Genomic DNA, 12570 nt, shown 5'->3' with positions numbered 1-12570 from the left:
AACTGGACACAATATTCCAGATGCGGCCTCACCAGGGCAGAGTAGAGGGGGAGGAGAACCTCTCTTGACCTGCTAACCACACCCCTTCTAATACACCCCAGGATGCCATTGGCCTTCTTGGCCACAAGGGCACACTGCTGGCTCATGGTCATCCTGCTGTCCACTAGGACCCCCAGGTCCCTTTCCCCTACACTGGTCTCCACCAGGTCTGTCCCCAACTTGTACTCATACATGGGGTTGTTCTTGCCCAGATGCAGGACTCTACACTTGCCCTTGTTATATTTCATTAAGTTTCTCCCTGCCCAACTCTCCAGCCTGTCCAGGTCTCTCTGAATGGCTGCGCAGCCTTCCGGCGCATCAGCCACTCCTCCCAGTTTTGTGTCATCAGCGAACTTGCTGACAGTGCACTCTATTCCCTCATCCAAGTCATTAATGAATATATTGAATAGAACTGGTCCCAGTACTGACCCTTGAGGGACTCCGCTAGACACAGGCCTCCAACTGGACTCTGTCCCATTGACCACCACTCTCTGGCTTCTTTCCTTCAGCCAGTTCACAATCCACCTCACTACCCGATCATCCAGACCACACTTCCTCAGTTTAGCTGCGAGGATGCTGTGGGAGACCGTGTCAAACGCTTTACTGAAATCGAGATAGACCACATCCACAGCTTTACCATCATCTATCCACCGGGTTACGTCCTCATAAAAGGCTATCAAGTTGGTTAAGCATGACTTCCCCTTGGTGAAGCCATGCTGAGTGCCCCTAATGATCCCCCTATCCTTGATGTGCCTAGAGACAGCACCAAGGACAAGTTGTTCCATCACCTTTCCGGGAATGGAGGTGAGGCTGACCGGTCTATAGTTACCCGGGTCCTCCTTCTTGCCCTTTTTGAAGACTGGAGTGACATTCGCTTTCCTCCACTCCTCAGGCACCTCTCCCGTTGCCCAAGACTTAGCAAAGATGATGGAGAGTGGCCTAGCAATGACTTCTGCCAGCTCCCTCAGCACCCGCGGGTGCATCCCATCAGGGCCCATGGATTTATGGATATCCAGGTTGCTTAATTGGTCCCTGACCCAGCCCTCATCTACCAAGACAGACTCCTCCTCTATCCTGACTTCTTCTGGGCCTCAGGGGTCCGGGGCTCCTCAGGACAGCCTCCAGCAGTATAGACAGAGGCAAAGAAGGCATTCAGTAACTCCGCCTTCTTTTTATCCTCTGTCTCCAGGGCCCCCACCTCATTCATCAGTGGGCCTACATTGCCTCTAGTGTTGGCTTTACCTGCAATGTATTTGAAGAAGCCCTTTCTGTTGTCCTTGACCTCTCTTGCAAGGTTTAATTCCAAGGAGGCCTTAGCTTTCCTAGTTGCCTCCCTACATCCTCTGACAACAGACTTATATTCCTCCCAAGTGGCCAGCCCCTCCTTCCATGATCTGTACACCCTCTTCTTCCACTTGAGTTTGCCCAGCAGTTCCCTGCTTAACCATGCAGGTCTCCTGGTACCCTTCCTTGACTTCCTACCTGCTGGGATGCTCTGATCTTGAGCTCGGAAGAAGCAGTCCTTGAATGCTAACCAACTATCTTGGGCCCCCTTACCTTCTAGTACCCTGTCCCATGGGATTTCCCCTAGCAATTGCTTGAAAAGGCCAAAGTTGGCCCTCCTGAAGTCCAGGGTTGTGATTCTGCTAGCTATTCTGTTCCTGCCACATGAGATCCTGAACTCTACCATCTCATGGTCACTACAACCAAGGCTGCCCTCAACCTTCACCGCTTCAACCAGACCCTCCTTGTTAGTGAGGATAAGATCCAGCAGCGCTCCTCTCCTAGTTGGCTCATCCACCATTTGCATCAGAAAGTTATCATCAATGCACTGGAGGAACCTCCTGGACTGAGGATGGCTGGCTGAGTAGGCCTCCCAGCAAATATCAGGGTAGTTGAAATCCCCCATGACAACCAGGCCCTGTAATTGCGAGACTGCTCTCAGCTGCCTGTAGAAGGCCTCATCACCCTCCTCATCCTGATCCGGTGAACCACTGTGTCAACTAGACCATGGCACTAAGTGCCACATCCAGTCTTCTCTTAAACACCTCCAGGGATAGTGACTCCACCACCTCCCTGGGCAGCCCATTCCAATGCCTAATAGCCCCTTCTGTGAAGAAGTTTTTCCTAATGTCTAACCTGAACCTCCCCTGGCACAGCTTGAGGCTATGTCCTCTAGTCCTGTTGCTAGTTGCCTGGGAGAAGTTCCTGTTTGTATGATTTCTCACTTGCACCTTCCCCGAAAGATTGGCTCCCAGCACAAGAATACCATTCAACTATAAAAAAAAAGGAAATTATTCTCATTTTTAAAAACAATCAAAAGCTGTGACCCTAAGGTGCAATTGCACCAAACACGCAGAGCTTTGAGTAAGCCATCAGGAAACACCTTCTAATAGTACTGCAAGTATCCTGAAAACATCACTTGATCAAAGCATTGGGCATAGGTTTATCAGCCTCCAGGCTCTGAAGGCCCAAGCATCAAAGACAGACACTGAATTTCAAGGCAGAGAGACCAATCAACTGAGACAGTGAAAGTTTCACCATGCACAACCCTCAGCCATTGAAATCTATCCCAACTAGCACCTATCATCACCAGATTACAGCTTAATAACCTTTGTTGTGGTGGTCCCCATTTAAGTATCAGCTGCCAAAATTAAAGGTGAAGAAGTTCTCCTGCTATATAGCAAAGAACCCTCTCAGCTGAACAGAAGATCCAGAGGGACCTTGACAGGCTTCAGAGCTGGGCCCATGAGAACCGCATGAAGTTCAACAAGGCCACGTGCAAGGTCCTGCACGTGGGTCGGGGCAATCCCAAGCACAAACACAGGCTGGGCAGAGAATGGATTGAGAGCAGTCCTGAGGAGAAGGACTTGAGGGTGATGGTTGATGAGAAGCTCAACATGAGCCAGCAATGGGTGCTTGCAGCCCAGAAGGCCAACTGTATCCTGGGCTGCATCAAAAGCAGCGTGGCCAGCAGGTCAAGGGAGGCGATGATGCCCATCTACTCCAGTCTCATGAGACCCCACCTGGAGTACTGTGTCCAGCTCTGGGGCCCCCAACATAAGGAGGGCATGGACCTGTTGGACAGAGTCCAGAGGAGGGCCATGAAGATGATCAGAGGGCTGGAGCACCTCTCCTATGAAGAGAGGCTGAGAGAGTTGGGGCTGTTCAGCCTAGAGAAGAGAAGGCTCCAGGGAGACCTTCTAACAGCCTTCTAGTACCTGAAGGGGGCCTACAGGAAAGCTGGAGACAGGCTTTTTACAAGGGCATGGAGTGATAGGATAAGGGGGAATGGTTTTAAACTGAAAGAGGGGAGATTGAGATTAGATATGAGGAAGAAATTCTTTGCTGTGAGTGTGGCGAGACACTGGCCCAGATTGCCCAGAGAAGCTGTGGCTGCCCCCTCCCTGGCAGTGTTCAAGGCCAGGTTGGATGGGGCTTTGAGCAACCAGGCCTAGTGGAAGGTGTCCCTGCCTGTGGCAGGGGGTTGGAACTAGATGATCTTTAAGGTCCCTTCCAACCCAAACCATTCTATGATTCTAAGATGCCTATAGCATAAAGGTGTCATCGATGAACTGCTCACACATAGTTCTGCAGATTATAGCACAATCTGGTTCTCTACTGCTCAGGCACTGCCTGCAAAACCAGAAAAACACATGCCCATTGTTTCCAGAGCAATTCAAAACTACCACATAGCCCAGTGGAATCTGATCTAAAGACCTGTCTTATCATACCATGTCCTTCCCAGCGGACCTAAGAAAGAAGCAACTGGTACTATCTACGACCTTGTCCTGGTTTGGCCTAAACCAGGCCAATTTTTCTTTCAGTGATTTTTACTTTCAGCTCAGTCTCTTCTAAGTAACTGCACTTTCTGAAACTAACTGCATGTTTTGCAGACAGTGTCTGCTTCCAGGACTCATAACGCTCGAAGTTTGTAGTTATCGCTGAGGCACCGGTAGGGATGTTATGCAGAAAGGCTCTTGCTGTACCTATTCTTAGAGAAACCAAGGTCACTGCTGAATTCCTCACTGCTTACGAGTGAAGAGCCGAAGGGGGGTCGCAGCTGCAGGGGGGAGCGGACAGGACAGGTGACCCAAAATTGACCAACGAGGGTATTCCATCCCATACACGTCATTCTCAGTATAAAGCGGGGGGATCACGAGGGTCTCTGCCCCTTCCTCTCCTGCTGTTTTTGGGGGGGCCTTGGCCTGCTTCTGCTGCTTCGGGCTGCTTCTGCGGCTTGAGCCTTTGGCCAGTGTCCGAAGAGGACTCTGTCTGTTTTCCTGCTGCCCCCGATCCCGATCCGTGCATCCCTGAATCCAGCTCTCGACCATCGCTAGGCCCAGCCTGAGCCTTCCTGGAGCCTGCCCTGCAGTGCTGGTGGTGACGTGACCGACATCAGGGGAGCTCGATCTTGGTTTTGTATATATTTGTATATACTTAATTATTCCAATATTATTATTATACTCTCTTTCATTATTATAGTTTATTAAAACTGTTTCAACTTTCCAACCCATAAGTCTCTCTCCCTTTTCCCTTTCCCTTCTGGGGAGTGGGGGGGAGGGTTAACAGAGAGCATCTGCCACAGGTTTAATAGCCGGCCCAGCTTTAAACCGTGACAGATTTAATTGGCGCCCAAGGTGGGGCTCTAGAGAAGCTCCGACAGGTTGTTCTGATAAGTCGAATCCCAGCTCCAGTGGGAGGAGACCCGGAGAGCTCAGCTGGGGGAGTGTCAGATTTCTTCCTTTGAGATTTACGAGGGGTTGGAAATTAAAACAGATAGCGAAGATGATAATGTCATTTTTGAACGCTGTGTTATCTCGTCTCTTTATAGAGCTTTTTACAAAGTTAAGTGTAATAATACCTTACTTGCCATATGCGCTGTTTGTTAGTGTTTATGTGCAGTTTATCACTGCTGGGCACTGGTCAAAATGCATTGCTTTGTTATGGTGTTTCATACCGATTTATGTCGTGATAAACTGGGCTGTTACTATTCTGACCTCAGTAGCAGCGATTTCATCTGCGCACTCCGGGTGTCCTTTAGCTGATTCTGTTAATGATTACACTTCCAATTTTACTTCGGGAAATAGTACCTTCTCCTTTTCTGCCAAGCTGATTCCACTAGATTTTGTGAAATTAGGATGGTGCTGTCTAGGTGGCATGTTTTTATTTTCGGTTGTCCTGAATGTGTTTCTGATGTGGGATAAGATTAAATATTGGTGCAGGGACAGTTGTAGGTGTTATGCAGCCACCTCAGATCCTACAGCGTGTGCTGCCGCTACAGCCACTAAATCCACTCAAACCCCGGCAGCCTGCACCGCAGCTGCTACACCCGCCAAGATGGCCACTGCAGCTACTCAGACTCTAGCGAGTCTCAGCACTCCCATGACAGCCACTGCATCTACTCAGACCCCAGCATCTACCCAATCTGTGCCAACTGCCCCTATAACCAGGAAGAAATACCAAAAGAAATCAGCTTGTGAAGAGAAGGATGATGACTCAGAGCCTTCTAAGGCAGAGCCATCACGTGAACCAGGTGAGGGCCCTTCTCAGTCAGAGTCAGGGCCTGACACAGATGAGGGTATCCTTGATCATCTTTTTAAAGCAGACCCATCACAGAAGAAAGGTCCTTCTAAAGCAGAACTACCACAGCAGGAGGACTCGGACATAGAGGTAACCTACCACCCCTTATCCCTGAAGGACCTGAGAACTATAAGGAAAGACTTCAGCCGTTATGATGGTGAGCCAATTATTACCTGGTTGCTCCGATGCTGGGATAATGGGGCGGATAGCATGGAATTGGATGGTAGAGAAGCCAGACAGTTGGGATCCCTGTCCAGAGACGGTGGTATTGATAAGGCGCTTGCAAGAAGGTCAAACGCTATCAGTCTCTGGAGGCGACTCTTGTCAGCTGTAAAGAGCAGGTATCCCTATAAAGATGATGTTATGAGCCACCTGAGCAAATTGGACCACTATGGAAAAAGGTGTTAACTACCTTAGAGAACTGGCTGTGCGAGAGATCATTTATAGAGACCCACGGGACATTGTAGATCCTGTAAATCCTGATGAAGTGGAATGCAACCGATCCATGTTCCGGAAGGTTGTGAAGAGTGCTCCACCGACACATACCCATACATTGTCAATATTAGTCTGGGGAGAAGATGCTATGGCACGACCTAGTGTGGGCGAAATGGCTAACTGTATGCGACAGTATGAAGATAGTATTTCTTCCCCACTGCAGGCCCGCGTCTCAGCTGTGGGAAAACTGACTAAGGAAAACAAGGACTCATTTAAACAACTGACACGAAGCATTTCATTCTGAGAAAAATCTTCCCTTTGTCACTCAAAAAACCTCAATAACTGAATCAGCTTTGAGCAAATCAACATTTTAGACACACAAGGTCTACCCACCTTTCACCCTTAAACTCTGAATGAGCCAGAGACCAAAAATCAAGTTCACCTATTGCAATCAAATACCTGTAGCCCAACACAACTGATTATGCCAGAAACTTTAGTCAAACTGGCAATTTCTTGCTGACAGCAGCTGAGGGACAGACATTTGCTCTTATCACTAGACCTCTTCGGAGGACTTAACATCACTGACCCTGAGCTACTTTTGCTAACAAGGAATGAGAGGTAATTAGTGCATGAAATAGCTCAACTCCTTCCTTGGAGGTGGTAAGCTGGAACTTAAGCAAAGGGTTGCCCAAAACATTATTCCCAGTCATACTGAATAGCTATGTAAAGTCACTAGAGAAGGCAAAGATTGACAGGGATAAGGACAGCCATGCAGAAACACCTGGACCTGTGATAACCTCCACTGCAGATGTGCACCTTTAGATGATTGCATAGAGTGGGCTTGTGGTTCAGGACTGCTCCTATCCCTTGCTGATACAAGCTGCTCTTCACAAAGTGGTTGCTTCTGAAGACTGCTGCCCTTCCCATGGGAAGTTCTAAACTATGAAGTACTGCAGCAGACCTGAGCATGCTATATTAGTTGATAAAATAATGCTTAGATGCTGTGCTTGAATTTTTAACAAGTCCCTGACTTTATTATAGCTAGCACTAAGGAATTGATAACCTACCATTTAAACAAACATTCAGGGGGACATGTTTTCTGCTTCAATTTATCAAATGCTAGTTACAGGATTAGCAACTAAAACTAGAATCTATTGAAACGTGGAATCAGCTTTTAACAGCAGTAGCTCCTGTCAAGGAGGTGCAAAGAGAGCACTTTCCTCATTTCAGTTTATTCAGCTAGTTCAACAACCCAAAGAGAAAGGACATATTTCTCCAAGAATAAACAAGGTGCCAAAAGCTGATGTTACCAGCTCCAAGAGCTCCATGAGCACAAATCAAGCGTTTGTATTCCCAATCAATCGCTAACAATTTATTAAGGTCACATTAAACACAGGTTTTCCTCAGAATATTTGTACTTGAGCTTAACTAGAAGCCTTTGTACTTTCCCTCCAGTTCCTACCCTCAAACCACACCTCAAGTGGAAAAAAATTCCCAAATGCTCATCGCCAAAGTTTAAAAAAGTTACATCCTGTAATTGTGTATTTCTAATCCTGCTTACCTAATATCAGGAAACTAAAAAGACAAAACAAGATGAAGCTAGATGATCTGAACTAGTGCTCACCTTACATATCCTATGAATATATCATAGAAGTCACTCCACCAAATAAAATTTAGGGTATTAATCTTATCTCTAAACAGTTCAGTAAGCCAAGTCTAACATCTAGAGGTTTGCCTGAAGGCCCAATACAAAGAAAGCCAAGAACGTCACTTCTCAGGACAACAGGACTCCTTCTCCCTAGGGACAGAATGAGGGTCTAAGACCACTTTTTCAGTGGCTCAGAACTTAGCATGCATAACCAAAGATCAAATGCTACCAAAACAAAAACACACCATGCATGGCTCCTCATGGAGGAAAGATGAGGCAGAAACAACATATGACACATTCCAGCCATGCCACTTGAAGGGAATCCCTCTGCTGTGGAAGGGTGAAGGCATCATGAGACCTCAGTCTCCCACTCTCAAAATAAGTATCACATGATCAGTCAGAAGAATTTAGAAGAAAGGCACGATAGTTCAAGGACATAAAATACCAAAAAAGATATCACACTCATAATACTGAGGTAAGGCAACTGGCAACCTTGCCTAAATCTACACTTGTTAATGCACATCCCTGGATTATTTCACAGGCTGCTTCAGCTTCTTTCTAGGAACAATTACAAACATACAGTCCAGAGAGCTCCCCAACCAAACAGAAATATTTTAACCCATTGTGATTTCTTTGAAAAAATGGATGAGTAATGTAAGTGCAGAAAAAGGTTGCCAAACCATTCAGATGTAAAAATGACCCAGTTACCAACCCAAGACTAGATCGACTTCCTGAATAGGTAATAACAGAGGTAATTCTAAGAATATGCCTATCACACCTACATGAGTAAGCTGGCCAGCTCATTACAAAAGGCAAGCCTTATGCCAAATCCTTCCCTTCCTTCAAAACAATGAGGCCAAACTGAACACAACTCAAATACATTATTCCCCAAGCTACAGGTTACTTTGGTTTTGTGGAACAAAGCTCTTAAACCTTGACCCAGAGAGGCCAAGAGGCACCAAAGATGCACGTTAACCAAGCAAAGAGATCATCCAAAAGTTTTTTCAGTTTGACAGAAGTCAAATTGCATGAAATTGGAGATGCAGGAGCCACTACTAGAACAATAACTCCTGGGAGAAGCAAGCTGAAGGGTACAATATTTTGCTAGAGACCAAGCAGACATCAAGTGCAAAGGGGTATGCCCAACGCAACATATCTTCTGCAGGCACCGAGGTTTTTTTATTGCTTCTTTTAAAAGCATGCAATTCCTCCTCCAGTTGTTTTGAGAATTTAAGTCTGCTCCCTTTCTGGGACAGCAGTGCCAGATTTCTTGCTTACTGTATTTACAAGAGGGGAAATAACAACCACAATAGTGTGGGTTTTTTTTATTAACAGGAAGATTGAGAGAGGAATTGAAAGCATTTATCTACCTTCACCAATTATGTGTTGCCATAGCCCTTTGAAGGCTGCCCTCTAAAAGTTTGGAGAGGAAGAAAAGGAAAACAGGGGGGAGGGGAAATAACAATGAAAAACAGCTCTGAAGCCCACGAAGTTTTGAGGAAAACACAGCCTTTATACTGAGTTAGTCATCCTACACAGGATGCTCCTGCATCACAAACTAAGTGATCGAGGGAAGGTTGGGAAGCCCCTTTGAAATAAATATACACAGACCAGAGCCAAGAGGACAACTTGGGGGCAGAAGGGAAGAATTTGCACCCTGCCATGAGGTACCTACCTTTCTTTGGGGTTAAAATAGGAAAATAACAGAATAGAGACAGCTGTGACACGGTCCCCTCTCCCCAGAGGGCATTCCGAGGGAGAGGGGAGGTCCTGCAGGGCTCAGCCAGCCTGCCCTGCAGACCAGCCCCGTCCCCCCACCGCCAGGCGGCGGGAGGGGAAGGGCAGCTCGCGGTGCACCACCCACGGGCGCCAGACCTCCCTGCCCTCCCTCCTCCCGCAGGCCCTGGCCCCCTCCCGCGGGGGGCGGAAGGGTTGATAGCGGCCGCAAGCTCGCTGCCCCACCGGAGCCCCAACCCTCCCACCGAGCCCGACAGGCAGCGAGGGGGGTGGTGTAGGCCTCGGAGACGGCTACCCGGAACCACCGCGGCGGCAGGAGGCCTGGCCCGTTGGCGGGGTGGTGGGAAGGCCGTACCTTAAAGTAACCGCCCTCGTAGAGGGTGTTGGGGGGCCCAAAGATCGCCACCTCCCAGTTGTAGAGGTCGGACTCGTCGACCAGAGTGATGCGGAAGCCCTCCACCGGCTCCTCCTGCAGCGACTTCAGCTCCAGCATCAGCGCCTTCTGCGAGCTGCTCATCTGCTGTTGAGCCATTGCTGCTGCTGCGTTGTCGTCGTCGTCGTGCCGGTGGTGGTGCCGCTGCCGCGGCCCGGCCTTCCCCTCCCCACACTAACGGCCGCTGCCGCCACTTCCTTTTGTGACGGCGCCCGCTCGCCGCTGACCTCAGCGCGCCGCGTCCCGCCACTACCGGCGCGCTTAAAGGGGCAGCGCTCCCCACCACCGCGCCTGTGAAGCGTGTAGGCGAGTGGTCCCTGGCGCTGCATCAGACCCCACAGAACAGACTCACATTTACCCCCCGGCGAGACCCGGCCCCACTGCATCAGACCCCACAGAACAGACTCACATTTACCCCCCGGCGAGACCCGGCCCCACGGTGCCTAGCAAGGGGGAAGAAGATACGTGCTGGGCTACGAGTGGGACAGAGGGGGTGGTGCTGTGCAGAGATCACGGGTGGGTACAGCAGGACATGGCCGGCCCACACTGCTGCACTGACAGACACGGTCAAAAAAAGAGCCGTTTTTGTACAAAGGATGGTTTTTGAGGAGCGACGTGGCATGACCCAGCATCCCCCAAGCAGCAGTAGGAGAGGATCAGGCAGTTACTCATCTCCCATGAGTGTTATTTTCACGTGGCTCAACGGATGTGCAAAGTGCTACAAGCAGAAAATGCAGTTTTGATCCTTACTCCCCTTCCCTGACCCAGTTAAGGAAGAAAAATGTTTCCAGAGGGGGCAAAGTACATCAACCTACAAACACGAGCAAGAGCTTCAGACAGTGGCTGTGAGCTCCTATTCCTTAGCAGGCCTTTAACAAACAATATAAACATTATTCATTATAAAAATAAATAAATGAAAATTACAAAGAGGTTATCCAGCAGCAGAAAAAAAGAGTGTAGCACAACTATCTTCATTTAGCCCACACCCAGGGCTAAACAATAAGCAGTTGTTCTATCACCCAATGTCCCTTCCCTAGCTGAGAAAGGGAATTGGGAAAAGGAGCAAGACTGGTGGGTTGAAATTTAAACATATTTAATAAAATAAGAAAATCCATATCAATGCTGATACAAAACACACAAAATTATACTTAGCCCACAGAAGGGTGGCAAGTCCCTCCAGGGATAGCAATTGGTGAGAAAAAAGAAAGGGAAAAGCAGAGCAAAAAGAGCCCCATTCCTTCCCAGCAGCTTTCCCTTTTATAGTGAGCTTGATGTCAATGCTATAGAACACACCTGTGGGCCAGCCAGGGTCAGCTGCCCTGGATTTAACTGCTAATGGCCCTGATCACCATGGCTGGCCACAAACTGAAACCAAATCTAACAGAAAAGTGATTCTATAAATTTTATCCCCATGAAACCAGGACAGGATTCCACCACTTATTCTATATCATTTACATCAAGTCACTACTATTTTCCCTGTCTCTCAACATATATCTCTCTCTCCATATATAGACACAGATATCATTCGCTTTAGGCCATCTCTCTATGAAGTCCATTGAATTATTTTAGTCCAAAACCGGGGTTCCATTTCTCATAATAGTCTCTCAGGGCAGGAAAAACATTGCTGTGGGATTCACTCAGTTGGCAGATTGGTACCAGGCCTCAATACAGTGTCATGGACTGGTGAAGTTGGGCACAGCAGGATGATGTGTTGCATCTTGATCTTGCAGCTGGTGTATCTGCTGCAGCCCATGTTCACAGTCTGGGGTGATTCTTACTGTAATAAATGACACTTAGCATCATAAAGTTCAAGTTATTGGCTATTCTCGCCCAGAATCAAATCTCCTTGGGGTACACATTTTACTTCCCCATCCTCCTGCATCATCTACCAGGTGCACCCAGGTCCTTGAGCAAAAGCAATTCCACTCATAGGTTTGCCATTGCTCCAGGCAGGAGTAATCCAAACTGTTTTCCCCAACATATTCCTTGCATGAACCACAGGGACTTTATCCCCCTCTACAGTGCACAACAGCTCGGATTGAGCAGGACCAGCCCGATTGACAGATCCCCTGGTATTAACTAACCAGGTGGCCTTTGCTAAGTGTTCATCCCAGTTTTTGAAAGTCCCATTACCCATTGCTTTCAGGGTAGTCCTCAACAGTCCATTACATCATTCAACTTTCCCGGCAGCTGGTGCATGGTAGGGGATGTGATATATCCATTCAATACCATGCTCTTTAGCCCAGGTGTCTATGAGGCTACTTCAGACATGAGTCCCCTTGTCTGACTCTATTCTTTCCAGAGTGCCATGTCACCACAAAATTTGCTTTTCAAGGCCCACAATAGTGTTACAGGCGGTGGCATGAGGCACAGGGTATGTTTCCAACCAGCCGGTACTTGCTTCCACCATCACGAGCACATGGTGCTTCCCTTGACGGGTTTGTGGAAGCGAGATGCAATCAATATGCCAGGCCTCTCCGTACTTATATTTCAGCCATCGTCCTCCATACCACAGGGGTTTTAGTCTTTTGGCTTGTTTAATTGCAGCACAAGTTTCACATTCGTGGATGACCTGTGTGATAGTGTCCGTGGTCAAAGCCACCCCTCGGTCACGGTCCCATCTATATTTTGCATCTCTGCCCTGATGGCCTGATGTATTATCATAGAATTATAGAATGGTTTCGTTTGGAAGGGA

At 48.1% G+C, this 12570-nt stretch overlaps 1 protein-coding gene across 1 annotated transcript in view; it reads right to left on the bottom strand.

Annotated features, from left to right (window-relative positions):
- The window catches only part of LOC137677187 (ubiquitin-conjugating enzyme E2 R2), a 104842-nt gene extending 94764 nt beyond the window's left edge, over nt 1-10078 (bottom strand). Inside the window, exon 1 of the mRNA XM_068424453.1 lies at nt 9798-10078. Within this exon, the coding sequence (XP_068280554.1) occupies nt 9798-9974 (177 nt within the window). The 5' untranslated portion in view covers nt 9975-10078. The remainder of the gene's footprint in view (nt 1-9797) is intronic.
- Between the last annotated feature and the right edge of the window lie 2492 nt (nt 10079-12570).

This window comes from Nyctibius grandis (genome assembly GCF_013368605.1).
Source record: "Nyctibius grandis isolate bNycGra1 chromosome W unlocalized genomic scaffold, bNycGra1.pri SUPER_W_unloc_2, whole genome shotgun sequence".
Lineage (NCBI taxonomy): Eukaryota > Metazoa > Chordata > Aves > Nyctibiiformes > Nyctibiidae > Nyctibius > Nyctibius grandis.
This window is presented reverse-complemented; position numbering and strand designations above follow the sequence as displayed.